We start from the raw sequence: 16,962 nt of genomic DNA, 5'->3' as shown, positions 1-16,962 counted from the left end.
TGCGGGGGGCGCGAGGGCCAGGGGGTGTGGCACTGGGCGCGGTCCGGGCGCGGACGGGCGCAGACGGGCTTGCCTCTGGTGCGCCTCCGGCGCGCCAGCGGCGCGGACGCGCAGCGCCAGCCATTAAGAAGGGAGGGGGGAGGGGGAGGGGGGAGCAGCTGGGAGGTGGGAGGCGGGAGGGAGCGGCAAATGGGGGCGCGAGGGGGGCGGGGCCGCAGGGAGGCAGCGGCAGGGAACGGGGAGCGCACAAGGGGCAAAACACTGAAAACGAGCAAAATACAAGCAGTTACAATAAGAAAAGCACACAATCAGAAAAACAAAATGGCACAATATACGATCGGGGAGACAGCAATCAGGGGGGCACAAAGGGGGCAGAAGCGCCGGCGGCGAGGCGCTGAAAAAAGCGAAAAAAACGAAAAACACTTACGGGACGGCGGAAAGCGGCACACGGGTCAAGTGAAGCTAGTCCGAGCCCACTAGACCCCAGGGATGAGGCGCAGGAGGATGCCTGCGGGTGGAGGAGGGCCTCGAACACGCAAACAGCAGCGTGGTCAGGGGACAGAGGCAGGAGGCAGCAGGTTGGTGCTGCGGTCGTGGGGGGCGAGCTCAGGACCTGAAACAGGTCAGAGGTCGCTCACTCGCGACGTGCAGCGCCAGCCATTAAGAAGGGAGGGGGGAGGGAGGAGCAGCTGGGAGGCGGGAGGGAGCGGCAAATGGGGGCGCGAGGGGGGCGGGGCCGCAGGGAGGCAGCGGCAGGGAACGGGGAGCGCACAAGGGGCAAAACACTGAAAACGAGCAAAATACAAGCAGTTACAATAAGAAAAGCACACAATCAGAAAAACAAAATGGCACAATATACGATCGGGGAGACAGCAATCAGGGGGGCACAAAGGGGGCAGAAGCGCCGGCGGCGAGGCGCTGAAAAAAGCGAAAAAAACGAAAAACACTTACGGGACGACGGAAAGCGGCACACGGGTCAAGTGAAGCTAGTCAGAGCCCACTAGACCCCAGGGATGAGGCGCAGGAGGATGCCTGCGGGTGGAGGAGGGCCTCGAACACGCAAACAGCAGCGTGGTCAGGGGACAGAGGCAGGAGGCAGCAGGTTGGTGCTGCGGTCGTGGGGGGCGAGCTCAGGACCTGAAACAGGTCAGAGGTCGCTCACTCGCGACGCGCAGCGCCAGCCATTAAGAAGGGAGGGGGGAGGGAGGAGCAGCTGGGAGGCGGGAGGCGGGAGGGAGCGGCAAATGGGGGCGCGAGGGGGGCGGGGCCGCAGGGAGGCAGCGGCAGGGAACGGGGAGCGCACAAGGGGCAAAACACTGAAAACGAGCAAAATACAAGCAGTTACAATAAGAAAAGCACACAATCAGAAAAACAAAATGGCACAATATACGATCGGGGAGACAGCAATCAGGGGGGCACAAAGGGGGCAGAAGCGCCGGCGGCGAGGCGCTGAAAAAAGCGAAAAAAACGAAAAACACTTACGGGACGGCGGAAAGCGGCACACGGGTCAAGTGAAGCTAGTCAGAGCCCACTAGACCCCAGGGATGAGGCGCAGGAGGATGCCTGCGGGTGGAGGAGGGCCTCGAACACGCAAACAGCAGCGTGGTCAGGGGACAGAGGCAGGAGGCAGCAGGTTGGTGCTGCGGTCGTGGGGGGCGAGCTCAGGACCTGAAACAGGTCAGAGGTCGCTCACTCGCGACGCGCAGCGCCAGCCATTAAGAAGGGAGGGGGGAGGGAGGAGCAGCTGGGAGGCGGGAGGCGGGAGGGAGCGGCAAATGGGGGCGCGAGGGGGGCGGGCCGCAGGGAGGCAGCGGCAGGGAACGGGGAGCGCACAAGGGGCAAAACACTGAAAACGAGCAAAATACAAGCAGTTACAATAAGAAAAGCACACAATCAGAAAAACAAAATGGCACAATATACGATCGGGGAGACAGCAATCAGGGGGGCACAAAGGGGGCAGAAGCGCCGGCGGCGAGGCGCTGAAAAAAGCGAAAAAAACGAAAAACACTTACGGGACGGCGGAAAGCGGCACACGGGTCAAGTGAAGCTAGTTAGAGCCCACTAGACCCCAGGGATGAGGCGCAGGAGGATGCCTGCGGGTGGAGGAGGGCCTCGAACACGCAAACAGCAGCGTGGTCAGGGGACAGAGGCAGGAGGCAGCAGGTTGGTGCTGCGGTCGTGGGGGGCGAGCTCAGGACCTGAAACAGGTCAGAGGACGCTCACTCGCGACGCGCACCGCCAGCCATTAAGAAGGGAGGGGGGGAGGGAGGAGCAGCTGGGAGGCGGGAGGGAGCGGCAAATGGGGGCGCGAGGGGGGCGGGGCCACAGGGAGGCAGCGGCAGGGAACGGGGAGCGCACAAGGGGCAAAACACTGAAAACGAGCAAAATACAAGCAGTTACAATAAGAAAAGCACACAATCAGAAAAACAAAATGGCACAATATACGATCGGGGAGACAGCAATCAGGGGGGCACAAAGGGGGCAGAAGCGCCGGTGGCGAGGCGCTGAAAAAAGCGAAAAAAACGAAAAACACTTACGGGACGGCGGAAAGCGGCACACGGGTCAAGTGAAGCTAGTCAGAGCCCACTAGACCCCAGGGATGAGGCGCAGGAGGATGCCTGCGGGTGGAGGAGGGCCTCGAACACGCAAACAGCAGCGTGGTCAGGGGACAGAGGCAGGAGGCAGCAGGTTGGTGCTGCGGTCGTGGGGGGCGAGCTCAGGACCTGAAACAACAACACAAGGCATAGGGACTACAATCCAGGGACGTTTGTAGATAGTTTTGGAATTGAGGCCCAGGATTAGCAGATTTGGATTTTATGTGAACAATACAAATTTGGTTCAAAAGTCAACATTATAAAAGTGATTAAAACGTCTATGGTCAAAACTGTAACGGTACAATGATGCGGTTGAATTTGTTTGTACCATTTATTGCAGAAGGCATACCAAATATGGCACTGGACATTGCACAAAGAAATCATTCTGATTGGCCTGCATGACCAAGACTAGAAAGCAACATAACACATGCAATATTTTGCAGCATTGCATACGCTGACAAGGATACTGGTTATACTGATAAGAGTGTGGCACACATATTTTTCTTAGTTAAAAGAGACGCCAATCGCACCCCATTAGAAAGTTAGGATACTAAAAGTGAACCATTCTGTATGTCAATCCAAAAACAATTAATTTAGCAGCATGGTCCCTTAGTACACAATCTCAGCTCCTTACCTACAGAGAGGGAGTCATGGGAGAACCTAGGAGCTTAATAGGCAGACCAGAAGGCATTAGAATCTTCTGATATCTTGTAATGTCTTAAATGAGAAATAGTGCTGACCGTTACACTGCACTGTGATAAATGATTTGCAACATGTATGAAGTCTGTGAAACATGATTCTTACATATGCTTCCATGATAATACACTTAGCAGCATTAATGCTGTACAGTGAGACAAGAGACCTAGATACTTAAGACTCTACTGACCAGGGTGGGTATAAAAATATGTCCACCTGTTAAAAAAAACCTGGAACGTTGGAACTGAACAAATTGCAACTCCGATAATGGGGCAGCCATTCAACAATCCACAAATACATTTTTGCGGATCTAAAAAGGAAAGTGCTCTGTTGAGTAGCAGTGACCTCATTTCGAAGTTTAAGTGAATTATAACACTGCCTCATTTTTATTCGAGGAGAAATAGGGATAGTCACACACCCGACAATAATCCAAAAGATGATTTAATATTTCCATATTCATTTGAATGAAGTTAGCGACCCCCCATACTAGAGCAGAAAGAAATTTGCATATATGCCTTACACAAATATGAAGTACTGTAATGTATTCTATAGACAGAATCTGAGATACCAGGAAGTCAAGCTGCCTTTTTGCTTGATATGGATATAAAAACAAAGGAATGGTATTGAGCGAGTTGGATTAGTTAGATGGATCGTCAGTTGCATGCAAGATTGTTATCAGAATGACAGACATCCTGTATGGATGAGACCCAGGTAGCAGATGTGGCATTTATGCATAGAGGTCCTATCCAGGAAGATAACAGCCCAAGTAGGTACATGGGTGGGATAGGAAATTATTGAATAACTTATCTCATACAGCTATCCCACCTCCTCCACAGATCTGTACTTGATACTTTGTGCCAAAGCATTGGCATGTATAACAAATCAATATACAAGATTAAAAGCCACTTACCCATTACTACTGTTTTGCAGGCAAAAAAGCACAATCTGAAGACAGCACTCATTTATGAGGCGTAGGACGTTGAATTATATACTGGAGAATTACTATAGACATACCCAATGTTGATTCCCACAATGAAAATGTTTGTAAAGATGAGCTATTCTCGTGAATTAATGAGCAAACGTTGGGCTTCTACAGCACCCATCCATGACTTTGAGTGCTAGAAAATCGCTTCCCAGTTTAGATACTAGCAGAAGAACCATGGTGCACGAATCTAGGTAGATGAGCCCCAGCATCGTCAACGCATCCTCACATCACAGAAAAGTGGAGTGTTATTGTGGAAGGCACTACTATCGAGTGGGTTGGCCTTGGATCTATTCGCAAAGCCGCATTCCCCTGGCAGAGGAAACATTATAAACCCTTGGAACAGTTGGTGGCCCTTTTTTACTGAACTAATATATTGAGGCCAAGTTTCTACATTTATAGACAGAATGCATCAGACTTGTAATAATGGGTTTAAAATGTGCCGGACTCACCTTACATTTGGCAACCAATTGTGCATTTTTAAACTAGGCCTAAGAAAATGAAGGCGCCAGAAAAAAAAAACCCACAGTACGGAGCCCCACTTAAGAGTTCTGTACGGGTCACTGAAGGAACTTTAGAAGCACGGGAGGCTGGAGCATGAAGGGACAACAGATGAGTAGATAATGTGTTCACTATATGCGACTGTACCTTAACATCACTACTGTCATTACGGTCTCTTAACGAAATACAAATTAATCCAGGAGCAGATCTAATGGGAACATATTCCCATTCATAATTGGGATGCCAGAAAATCTTTTCGGGGGCTTTTAAATCTGTAAGGGCTCATTTGAAAGGAAAATGCCTTTGCAGATCCTCTTCAACTAATAGAGACTCAGGGGAACAGACATATCTCGGATCAGTCTTTAAAATGGAAAGAAAATGTGAAAAAAGCCAACTGATGTCTTACCAAACATGAATATTTCTGGTGGCTAGTTTTAGGGGCAAATGTCTCCGCTTCTGAATCTTCCCAGGCACCAGAGTTTTGCTGCTGCCGGTGCTGTCAGCCTCTTGCATCCTGTTGACGCCTTTCATCCTGTGGCACATGGGGACTCTTTAGTGGCAGTTGTGCCTTCAAGCACGATCCCTATCTCTGAGGAGAAGTCTGGCGTGTTCCTTCAGCATAATTCTAGACAAGCTCAGGAGACATAATGTTGTCATCCTGTAGCTAGGCTCTAGCTTCTTCCAATGCAACGAAAAAGACCAGATGATTCGGTCCCATATTCTGGAAAAAAAAAGGAACTTTACAAACTATGACAGCCGTAGTTTGATTTAGTAAGTCTGGAAAGAAATATATTTTTCCCAAAGAAATATTTCTCCATATTGCATCAAACTGTATTCTCCATGACGAGCCAGATCACCGAGGAGGTCACCAATGTGACCGAGAACTTGAAAGACAAAGAGCATTAGGATCGCGTAAATTCCTGACTGAAAACTAACTGTTCTCAGAAGCCCTGGCTTTGATCTCTATACGTAAATAAAGTGTCCTCTTAATGAGTTTTTTTACTGACAGAAGGCAGAAAACTTATTTCTTCTAAATGAAGGGCTTAAATGAAATAAAAGCACTTGCACAATATATTTTTATGATTTTGTGTGTATTTGGAGTGGGTTGGGTGTAGGAAAGAATATAGTCAAGATTTATTATTTTATGCAGTAGTGCAATGACACAGAAACATTACATTTTATGTGTATCACGTTACTTGAGGGCTCACACATGTTAGGGTGTATTGTGAATATCATATATTTGTTTTGTATGTTCAATTTTACTGCTAAAGCCTCAATTTTAGATCATGCCAAGGATAATATTTGGAGTGTCTGTTGTGAAGGCCTTATGTATGGTGTGCCTCCCTTCCTTAATCAAGACTGGCGTGCGATTGGAACCAAGTTTACAGAAGATATATAACATAATCTAGCAAAACCAATAGATCTCACCTTTGGGGCCTGTTGGCTGTGCCAATGGTTTTTAGCGCTGTTGTACTGCATCCCTGATGCTGTGCAGCATAGCATAAGAATAAACAAACAAAAAAAAGTGGTATGGCGAGTCTGCTGCCTCATTTTGTAATTGTGCATCTGCAAAATGAAGCCGGCGCTTGTTTTCTTTTTATTTACCAATTGGAGTAGCGCAAAAGCATTTTGCTTTTTAGGTTTGGGTGCTGGAGGAAGCACTCTGGGGGTGAAGAAACATGGGCAGAAGCAACACGGAGGGCAGGATGGAAGCATCACAAAAGGTCTTGGGTGGGGGAGAATCAGTATGGAGGACAGAGGGAAGCAACATAAGCGAGAGAGAGGAACATGGAACATAAGAAGGAAACAGAAGTACACTGCCTAGAGACGGGCTGTTGAAAGGAACATGGATCTTTTGGGCGGAAGCACACTGGCATATCACGATCAAAGCAAATCACATAGGTTGGGGGGGCAATAATGCAAGCAAGAGAGAGCAATACAGAGCACGGCAGGGGGAGAACATTATACGATGGAGACAGCTGGAAAACACTTGCACTGTTATGGAGTTCTTAATAAAAAAGAAAAAAAGTAGTGCTTCAAAAGTGAGCACTGGAACAGCACAAGTATTGCACTCATGCTCCTGGGGAAGGACAAACACAAGAAGAGGAATTAATGCCCAGACAAGGAGATGAATATAAAGCAAACTGGTAAGCGTGACAAAAAAGCCAAACAGTTGCAAGCAGTGGGAGTGCTCTAGGTCCACTGTAAGCCGACAATAGATCTTTTTGTCAAAAAACTGCTTGTGCCGTTTGGTAGGCAAGACCTAAAAAGTATGCCCCAATCTTTTGTTAACAGACTTTAATCCAGAGTAAGAGCGAGAAAAGCACAAAAGAGGGAAAGAAGGAGTAACAAAGGGAGAAAGCAGGGGTGAAAAAGAACTTGCAAGAGTGAGATAAACGGGCAGGGAGCGGCGAGTGGTAGATTAAAGAGGCATGAAGTGGAATCAAACTAGGCAGGCGTATTATTTGGCACACCGACATACAATAGTACCGGCATCGTGGGCTTCTGAGCAAAGCTTTGGGCCCCAGCACTTATTCTTTTACAGGTTAAGCACTGATGACTCCCCCTTGAATATCTTGTAATATTGACACAGACCTTAGTCCTAGCAAGAGCTACAGAATTTCAAAGATGTGTGCTCAGGTGTATGAGCCTTCGCCCACATAATTAATTGGAGTGTGCCTGATGATCGCTAGGAAGGTTTTAATGTGTTAAGGTACTTTCAGTTTGTCCTGTATTTTCATGTGCTCATGCATTTACTAGTTTGAAGTAGCCTGAGGAATCTATCTGTAGTATGAACGCTATTTCTTGCAGTCGTTGTGGACATACCATTACTTGTGTTTCTTTCAGAGACATCCAGATGGAGTGGCCTCTGTCGCCTTCAAGGAAACTGAAGAAGCAGATGTGTGCATTGCAGCACTCAATGGCAGATGGTTTGGTGGGCGACAACTAGTTGTTGAAACCTGGGACGGTGTAACAGATTATCAGGTACTGAGACAATTGATTTCCCTGCGATTAACAGTAACAAATCTAACAGTAAAAGATTCAATCCAGAACTAAACTAATGAAAGGTGGGGTTTGTTTAAGCAGTGCAGCAATTCTTTAGATTACATTTAAAACTTTTTTTTATTTTTTATTATTATTTTAAGTTCCTGCTCTTGGGACAATCTCACTTCCTAGCAGAACCAAATATATGCCATGTTTAAATAAATAAATAAAAAATTGCAAAGACAGGAGGTCTCAGGGATGAATGCTGTTGGCTTTATCAATGAGTTTTTTGCACTGAAGTGCTCGTCCGCGGTGGTCATCTTTGAATGCATTTTGTTAATGCGTTAAAAAATGCCTTCCTATACCGCCGCTAAGGGAACACACGACCGGCAGCGGTCTTCTGATACAATTTAAGTGTAGTTTATTAAAGGATTAACAAAATACATTGAAATGCACCGGCCACATATAAAAACTCACGTTTTGTCATAAAGGTTACAGCCCTCAAAGAGCAAGAGGACTAAGAGGGCTGGGGGGCTGCGGCTATTGTCCAGGAGAGTTTAAGGGGGGGTAATAAAGAGAATGGGATGGGAGCATGGGAGAAAATAGTCCACCATGTGCACTGCAATGCAAGGTTTGATGCTGCATAATTATGCTTCAGCAGGCTCATCAAACTTCTTAAGGTTTACTATCTTTTTTTTATTCTTTTAAATTTCTGCGGAGCTACGAATCACAGAAACTGTAGAGAAATGTAAAGAGTTAAGAAGATGAGCACAGTTTACTTCTCCAACATTACCTCCTCTCCTGGGATATTGCTTACAGTCACGATAAAGCACTTGTAAAGTACTAGCAGCATTATTGGCACATTGCCAGGGCCACAGAACTGGGGGCCAGTGTGTGAATGGACTATGCAGCAGAATAACCAGGTTTCTACGGCAATGAAAAGGCAAAGAAGACCTCACATTATGCCATTAACTGCAATTTAGGGACCTAGGGCATGATTTAGGGCGGTGGATGGATTAGTCGTCGCAGGCGTGAGGGATATCCTGTCCACAGTGTTACAAGTCCCATTGGATATTATGAACTTGTAATTCGACAGACGGAATGTCTGTGACGGAGTATTGAGTCCTCTGTGTCGATTTCTAAATCAGGCCCTTATTCTGTTTTCTTGTCTAATTTTACAAAATAGTAACAATGCATTTAAATAAAATAAATTCCAATGCTTTTAAAATACGGGTTTCTTAAGAATGTTGCTGCATAATTCTAGTTGTCCTGCGCACAGTCATACCCAGACTGTGTAGTTTAAAAGATAACCCGTTTCTTGTACAAATATTGCAGATGCCTGTAGATGTATGCTGCAATTCGAGTTAGTTTTTTCTTTTCACAGTAGCGTCCAACAATCTCTGTAAACGAGCATAGTTTATCATCACAATATTTGATTAGATTTTGAATTTACTTCACCGACAACAAACATTAAAAGCCTATAAGGAAACAGAAATTTGTACCAAAATTGATTTCTATCCGGAAAAAGAACAACCATATCAAGTGGAGTTTGTGTTCCTTCTGCCTATCTACAGTATTATTATTAATTATTCCCACTAGTCGCTCTAAAAGTCCTGGGAACAGATGATCTATGCCTGGCCGAAGGGCTGCCCGACAGTACACCATCAAAATCGCACTTCTTTCTGGTCACAACCAACAGAAAGTCCTAACTGACAAGCGAACTGTTGTGAGCACTGCTGTTTGTATGTATTTTGTTATAACATTCAAAAAATGCTGCTATATGCAAGCCACATATGCATGCGCACATGTGGATGGCGATCATGAAATGGTTGAAAAAACATTTTATGCTGCCACCTACCAAGAGTGTAGTGGGTTTTCTTCAAAGTATGAACAGGTTTTGGGAGTAAAGCAAGCAGCAGTTAGTTGGGCGGTGGGAAAAGTGTGGTCAATAAAGCAAAGGAGATAGGAGTAGAGAGAGGAGGTAGAGGTGGGGGAGGGGAGAAGTAGCCCCTCTTTTGTGCTGCAATTCAAGGCCCGGTCTCAGCTGTGAAACGGTAAGTCATCCGATCAAAACACTTTTAGATCAGAATGGTCCTGGTTGGCACAAATACAAGGATTAAGGAGGAAAGTCAGTGAATCAAGAGCAGGAAAATGAAATGACAATAAAGCCATCCAGTCATGAGCAAGAGGCGAACCCGAAGTCTACTGAGATTATGTAATGTATTGGAAAAACTAGGTGTCCAACAAACAGCTAAAGCTGTAGTGAAAACCATACAGTGAGTGAGGACGCTGACTGCATTCCTCCTGAATGCCTCTGTCTTTTGTCATGTCCTCCACTCTTATCAATTCCTGGGTCCTTAGGCACTTGTAGGAAAGAAACATGTTAAACTGTTTTTAATGCTACCAACAGTATACTGAGTTCCAATTTTGTTGTGTCTTCCGGTCGCTGGCAGATTTTTATTTATTGGGGCACCTTTCAATTTATTGCATTTGATTCAGGGTTTATGCTTTGCCTTAACAGACACAGTCTGTGCTGAAGCACCTATCCATCTAACACCTCACCTGGTCTGTTTGAGTTATTGGCATCTTTAAATTTCTGCCACTTCTACATTCAGATCAATCATATCAACAACCTTCCCCCATAACACACTGTCACAGACCTTCAGCTTAGTAAAGGTACCAGGCAGGGATGCCCACAGCCACCAGTGATTTTTGCACTTGCATTAGAGCGAGGATTGGGAGAAGCAAATGTCATTATATGCAGATGATGTGGTGCTCTACCCCTCGAACCCGACGATGTTGCTGCAGGTTTTTCATATCTTTGGAGACCGCTACAGCATCAACTGGGAGAAATCATGCATGTACCCCCTGGTGGGCGTGGTGCCAGCCCTTCCTCAGAGGACTGCTATACCGGTAGCGCTCAAAGGCGTTACATATCTGGGCATATATGTCACAATGGATACCTAGGAGTTCTTGAGACTGAATTTATATGAGGTGTTTGACAGGTTTCACCGGGATGTTAGTCACTAGAAGATTCTACCAATCTCATTGATGGGTAGGTCTGCCTTGTATAAAATGATGGCCCTAACTCGGTTTCAGTATGTCCTACAAAATACCCCATTCCCTGCGCCTTGGGCCTTCTTCTGAAAAATAGATCAGGAAGTCTGCCTTTCTCTGTAGGATAGAGGGAGTGCCAGGATAGCGCTTCACAAACTACATAGGAGGAGGGTCTATGTTGGTGTCCTAGCTGTCCCCAGTATCCTAAAATATTATTGGGCCTTGCAGTATGTAGTACTAAATAAGTAATAAATGAGTGGGTGTCCGCAGATCAGCATGAGCCGTTGCTCCGGGTGCACGGGGAGCTCAGAGACTATCCTGCGCTACTATATAGAAAAGGGCAGAGAGACACTCTACTGGTGTATACTTGGACAGTGGTGGCGGTGTGGTCCGCGACCTTGAAATTCCTGGAATGGGTGGGGAGTGTGGCAGAACAGACCTCCCTGTGGGGCAGTGATTTGCACTTAGAAGTGGGCAGTCTTGTGGGTTTATCTTGCTGGGAGCCCCTGGGCATTGACCGTTTCGGAGATTTATTGAAGGGGCCTGGGCCCTTAACCTTTGAGTAAGCAATAATGCTTCTTCTCTAAACATCATGGAACCCTTTCCTGACAATTCTTGCCTCTTTCACCGAACAAAGGGCCTGCAGAGGCAAATATTTACGCCATGGGTGATTTTTGATATACCTGGGATTCCTGTTAGTTTTACAGGTAACCAGAAGCTCCTTCTGTTTTTATCATGAAGTAACCTGTCAACATTTTTAGGAAGCTGGCTCTTAATGTGGTATGTTAATAACTAGATACATGTGCAGAGTCCTGGGTTTCCCAAATGAGTGGACAGGGCTTGCTATACATTCCCAAAGTGCCTTATTTGGAGGTAGCGTGGTTGAACAGCCTTAGGCTTAACAGAGAGGAGTGCAAGACATATACACATACACACAACAGTCAATAAGTGAGACACATAACCAAAAAAGGAGGTCCACACCAATTTATAAACTTAGCAAGTATCTTTGTGTATGTTTAGGCATTAGAGAAAAATAATTCAGGGAAGTACATTTTTAAATATAAATTCTTTTCACTTTCAAAATTGGACATAGTACAATTTCTGAGTTCTGCAATGTTATCATATGGGAGGAAGAACATGTTCTGCAAAGAGGTAGAGTACAGCGACCTACGAGACCAATCTCCATGAGTTAAGGTGAGTGGTGGGCAAGGTCCAAGGCAGCACCAGCAGTACACCACCAGAGCATGGAGGCGGCCATGTGCAGGGTGCAAAACAGCATTGGGTGCCAAATGCGGTTTGATAGAGATTGGTCACTATGAGAATAAGCTGCAGGCTTTGGGCAGGAAGCCAGTCAGGCTGAACCAACAGTTGGGCTCAAGCCTCACAATGCTCGGGCACAAGTAGGTGTTTGGTTTTCCTTACCAGATCAATTGAAGTAGAGGGAGCTGCATGCAGAGGCTGCAGGTGTTGTTGGGGTGCCCAGGAGAGGTGAAACCACGATGGACTCAGATTCTGGAGAGCTGGGGAACCTTGTTGGTCCCGGTGGTCCACTTCAACTCTGGTTGCAGATGGCGGGTGCAGTGGTGATTTAAATTGTCGGGTTTTGGCGGTTCCGAAGGCTTTAGAGTTCCTTCTTTGGAGTTTGCTGGAGGACAGGTCCGCTGTTCAAGGGATGTCTTAAGTCTTTTTCGAAGGCCGGCAGTCCTCCCGGGTTTGTGGAGTCACAGCTGTAGGACGAGTCAGCTTTGGGGCAGATTTCGGCAAGGGATGCAGACAGGCCGTCCGGTCTGGTAGCAGGTCAGCTGCTTCTTTTCTCCTCTTCTGCTTTCGCGGCTCTTCAGGGTCTTTAGGCGTCTTAGGTCATCAGGATCTGCTTCTCTGGTGCCAGGAGCTCCCCTAAGTACTGAATTTAGGAGTGTTTTGGGGAGTGCAGGGTAGTAGCCAATGGGCTACTTACCCTTATGGTCACTACACCTCCATCTGACCACTTCATGTGGGAAGTGGACATAGCCCTGCCCCATAGTTCCTAAATATGCCAAGACCAAGATGGTAGTTTCTGAAATGTAGTGTCCACATCAGACAGCTCACCTTAGGAGTGAGACTGACCTGAAGGATGCTCACACCTCTCTGAATATGAAATTTCCCCCCTGCCCATGGGCCAAATGGGCCTGGGGGTAAGGGTGACAGCATTTTCTTTGTGAGGGAAGCCAGATGTGCATACCAATTGATGTGGGCTTCTTTGAAACTCCCTGCCTTGGAATGTAGATTTGCAGGTCATTCTGTTGGATGGAGTTGTGCAACAACCCCGCCAGAGAAGGCTTTGTGTTTGACCACCCAAGAGCAAAGGCTCTTACCTTTGGGGGTCAGACTCATGTCTGGTGGTGGCAGGCTGGCTCAAACTAGTCAGCAGGTACACCGAGGCTGGTAGGTTTTCGTGGGGCTCCTCTAAGGTGCCCTCTGGGTAGATGTACTGATAAATCCATCACTGGGATCCGTGTGGGCTTATCAATACTAGATGTTTGATACCAAACATCCCTGTCTTCAGTAAAGCCATCATGTAGCTGGGGAACTCGTATTGACCAGTGTCCCAGCACATGCATTTTAAAAGGCTTCCCTGTCCATTTACTCTGTCTAAGAATCAACAAAGGTAGAACAGGGTCATATCTGTTCTTGCAGATGTCCTCACATTTAATATAATGCACCCTGCAATAGGGCTGTCAGGCCTGCTGTAGGGGGTGACTTACATATATTGCATGCAGTGAAATAGCACACCATCAAAATGCGTAATAGATAACTCTTGTTGTTAAATGAGAATAAGCATGAATGCATATTACCTCATCAGCAATTACAAGTGAATGTCAACATTTGGGTCTTACGTTGTGGTGAACACAGCAATTACATAATGTAGATCTGTGCTAATAAAGCATTCAAAGCAAACAGTGCATAGCTATATGGCTTTGCAAGTGAAACACCTGCAATAGACATGTATGATCTTCCACATGCTACTCAGGTCAAGTCAGCCTTTCACCCATCCAGGGTCAATAATCTGAGTACCATCATTTTAACCAGCAGATACCTTTGTTATGTACAGTTTTCAAAATTGGCAAAACTGCAATATTGTGCACTATGTGCTCCCACACCATTTTAACACTGTGGAAGTAAACAAAGGGCATAAATGCACTATCCAAGTGCTATTACTCTAACATAGAAAAATGTTTATTTATTATTAAAATTGTTTATTTATTATATATAAAAGTACTTCAGTGCCTCCTTAGGCATAATAAGTGCTGCATAAATACAATGACATTACAATTAATGAATGCATAGACGTACTCTGAATTGCAGTAATGAACACATTTCAGAAGGTGATGCAAACTTTTTATTCATGTTCTGTCACTTCTTTTTACATAGATTGAAGAAACCTCCCGCGAAAGAGAAGAAAGGCTAAAAGGGTGGGATTCTTTCCTGGGTGACAATTCTGGAAAAAAAAAAACAGATACTTCAACTGTTCCGGCATCTTCTGCAACTGCTGTCCTAGATTCTTCTGCAACAGCTGTCCCGGATCCTTCTGCAACAGCTGTCCCGGATCCTTCTGCAACAGCTGTCCCGGATCCTTCTGCAACAGCTGTCCCGGATCCTTCTGCAACAGCTGTCCTGAATCCTTCTGCAACAGCTGTCCCGGATCCTTCTGCAACAGCTGTCCCGGATCCTTCTGCAACAGCTGTCCTGGATCCTTCAGCTACAGCAGCTGATGGAGCAGCAGCTGACGTACAGCATTCAGTCAGTGAGGGTAAAAAACAAGGCGATGTGACCAATAATGTCAATGATCAAGAGAACAATGGGGAACATAATAACCAAGATGGCGCCCAGTCAACTGACAGCAGCCTTGCGGGGAGCGATGATGATGAAGAAGAAACACCTGTCTGACATAAAAAATTGTGCTTTGAACATCCGTGATTTTCAGTTTTGATGAGCTTCTGAATTGCTGCCGACAGGATTTTGCTTGTCATTTCAGACTGTATTTTTGAGAAATGCTTTATTAACCCACAATAAATGTCCTTGTGTTTTTATGAATCTTACTACCACTTTCTTTGGGGAACATTTGATAAACCATATATGGCACTATTAATGAAAGGCACTTCATTCCTATCGGCTGAGTGAAGTTCGCCATCTCATGATGATAGCCTGTAATCAGCAGTAAAAGATGGGTGATATAGTACCAGACAGGAACATATATATATATATATATATATATATATATACACACACACTGTGTGTGTGTAAATTTGATGCATATTTTTGTGAAATATATGTGAAGATAACTTCCTAGTGTTATTTTCTCGTTCTGATGTAATATCTGGGCATAACTGTACCGTACAAAAGTCACATCTAGTGATAATAGTCTACTGTGGACAGACACATAAGCATAGGCCTAGCCACATTCATGCCTTGTCTACAGGCTCTGCTCTCATATTTGTGAGTCTAAATCCTTGTTGTTCAGTGCGGATTATCCCATATTAGCGGACTTTCAGCATCTGCCATCTTCTTTGTCGCACAGAATTGAATGATTTACCAGGCCAAGATTGCCCCATTATGTACTATTTTTTTGTTCTAATGCAAATATTAGGGCATTAGCTCGGGAGGGAAAAGAGTTGAATATCTCTACGCAAACCGAAAATAACAAATTGAGTACAGTGGTTCAGAGAAATGTTTTTGGTTATAATGAGTTTTGCTGTACGCAGTTTCATGGGGAATAACATCACAATTCAAAAACCGCGGCAAAGAGAACACATGAATGTAAGGATAAATCATGTTTTCTTGTGGGGAGCCATTTTCTTTCCTCCTTCGCTTATTCCCCCCTTCACGGCTTTGAAACCCCAGTATTCGTGCAGATTCCAGAGGAAGAACTATTTGCTGTGGTGCCAGTCACACGAAGCATTGTTTTCAATCCCAGTCTGGCTTTTCTGTCACAGAACCACTTGTGCCTGTGACTTTTCCAAATATTCCTCCTAGGAAATGCTTTTAATGAAACGTTTAACGTACACCTGAATTTTCTGGCTCTTTCAACCTTATAACATTGAGGAGATGGACACTAAACTAGGTCAGAATGATTTTAGGGTTCCAGCCCCTAATTAAAACATGTTGGGTGCATCACATTCAAACAAACTCTACTTTTCAATAATGTAATAGTCTGTTCTAAAAAGATAGCTGCTAGCTGTGTTCACAGGTCAAACACCAGTGTTGAAGCCCGAAGTCTTCTGAGGGGTTTTCTAATCTGTGCGTAATGTCAATCGAGTGGGAGGTTGTGTGATTGTATGAACCATTAGTCGCACATTTGCAGGGACACTAAAACCATAATACACCCTTCATTTAATTTTGTTTTGTACCACGCAGAGTATGTTTCCATCACCCTCCCACTTCCTGAACAAAATAGATGTGATGTGAGAAGTAAGCGTGATATAGTTTTTATACAAAGCCATTTGTGATGTATGATGGAGCACCAACAATTCTAATGTGTGCTATCCCGTGATAGATGAACAAGGAAACATCTGACTGACCACATGCTGGTATCTGGTATTCACGTCAGTGCACGTTGGTTGCTTTTTGACATGTTTCATGGTCCTGATGGGAAATACCTTCATAAACAGGCAAAGTGTGAAGGAGCACATTGAGAAACTGTCTCAAGATTTAATAAAACCCGACGATTGGTTATTGACCACATTGGTGAGGCTTACAGTGGTGTGGAGCAAGGAATGCTTGGATTTGCCAGCGTGCCAAGACAGACAACCAATGAGGAGAATTCTTTCTCAACAGTAACTGGTATTTATGATGTTCGGATACAGAAAGAGGGGTAGGAAACACTTAGCTATTTTTCGTTTCTGAAATAGATTTTGAAGATGTTCACCAAATTAACAAGGATCTTTCCTATAACAGTTAGGAATACTTTCACTGAATGTTGTCGAATCTGATTGGTAGGTCTGCTTAACCTGTCTTGTTTTAGTGCTGTTGTCACACACTCTTTAAATGTTCCTTTGTGGATCAAAGAAAGTGTTTATGGTCCCATCACTAGTAGCTCATTCGGATGTGCGATTGCCTCGAGTGACAACAAAAGGCATCTGAAGGCGTAGTCTGTCCTTATTGCAGATG

The 16,962-nt window shown here is 45.4% G+C and overlaps 1 protein-coding gene across 1 annotated transcript in view; it reads left to right on the top strand.

The window, feature by feature from the left end:
- The window catches only part of HTATSF1 (HIV-1 Tat specific factor 1), a 230,997-nt gene extending 216,108 nt beyond the window's left edge, over positions 1–14,889 (top strand). Inside the window, exons 8-9 of the mRNA XM_069212458.1 lie at positions 7,621–7,758; positions 14,227–14,889. Coding sequence (XP_069068559.1) covers positions 7,621–7,758; positions 14,227–14,742 — 654 coding nt within the window. The 3' untranslated portion in view covers positions 14,743–14,889. The remainder of the gene's footprint in view (positions 1–7,620; positions 7,759–14,226) is intronic.
- The last annotated feature ends 2,073 nt before the right edge of the window (positions 14,890–16,962 follow it).

Source organism: Pleurodeles waltl, chromosome 2_1 (genome assembly GCF_031143425.1).
Source record: "Pleurodeles waltl isolate 20211129_DDA chromosome 2_1, aPleWal1.hap1.20221129, whole genome shotgun sequence".
In the NCBI taxonomy this organism is placed as follows: Eukaryota; Metazoa; Chordata; class Amphibia; order Caudata; family Salamandridae; genus Pleurodeles; species Pleurodeles waltl.
This window is presented reverse-complemented; position numbering and strand designations above follow the sequence as displayed.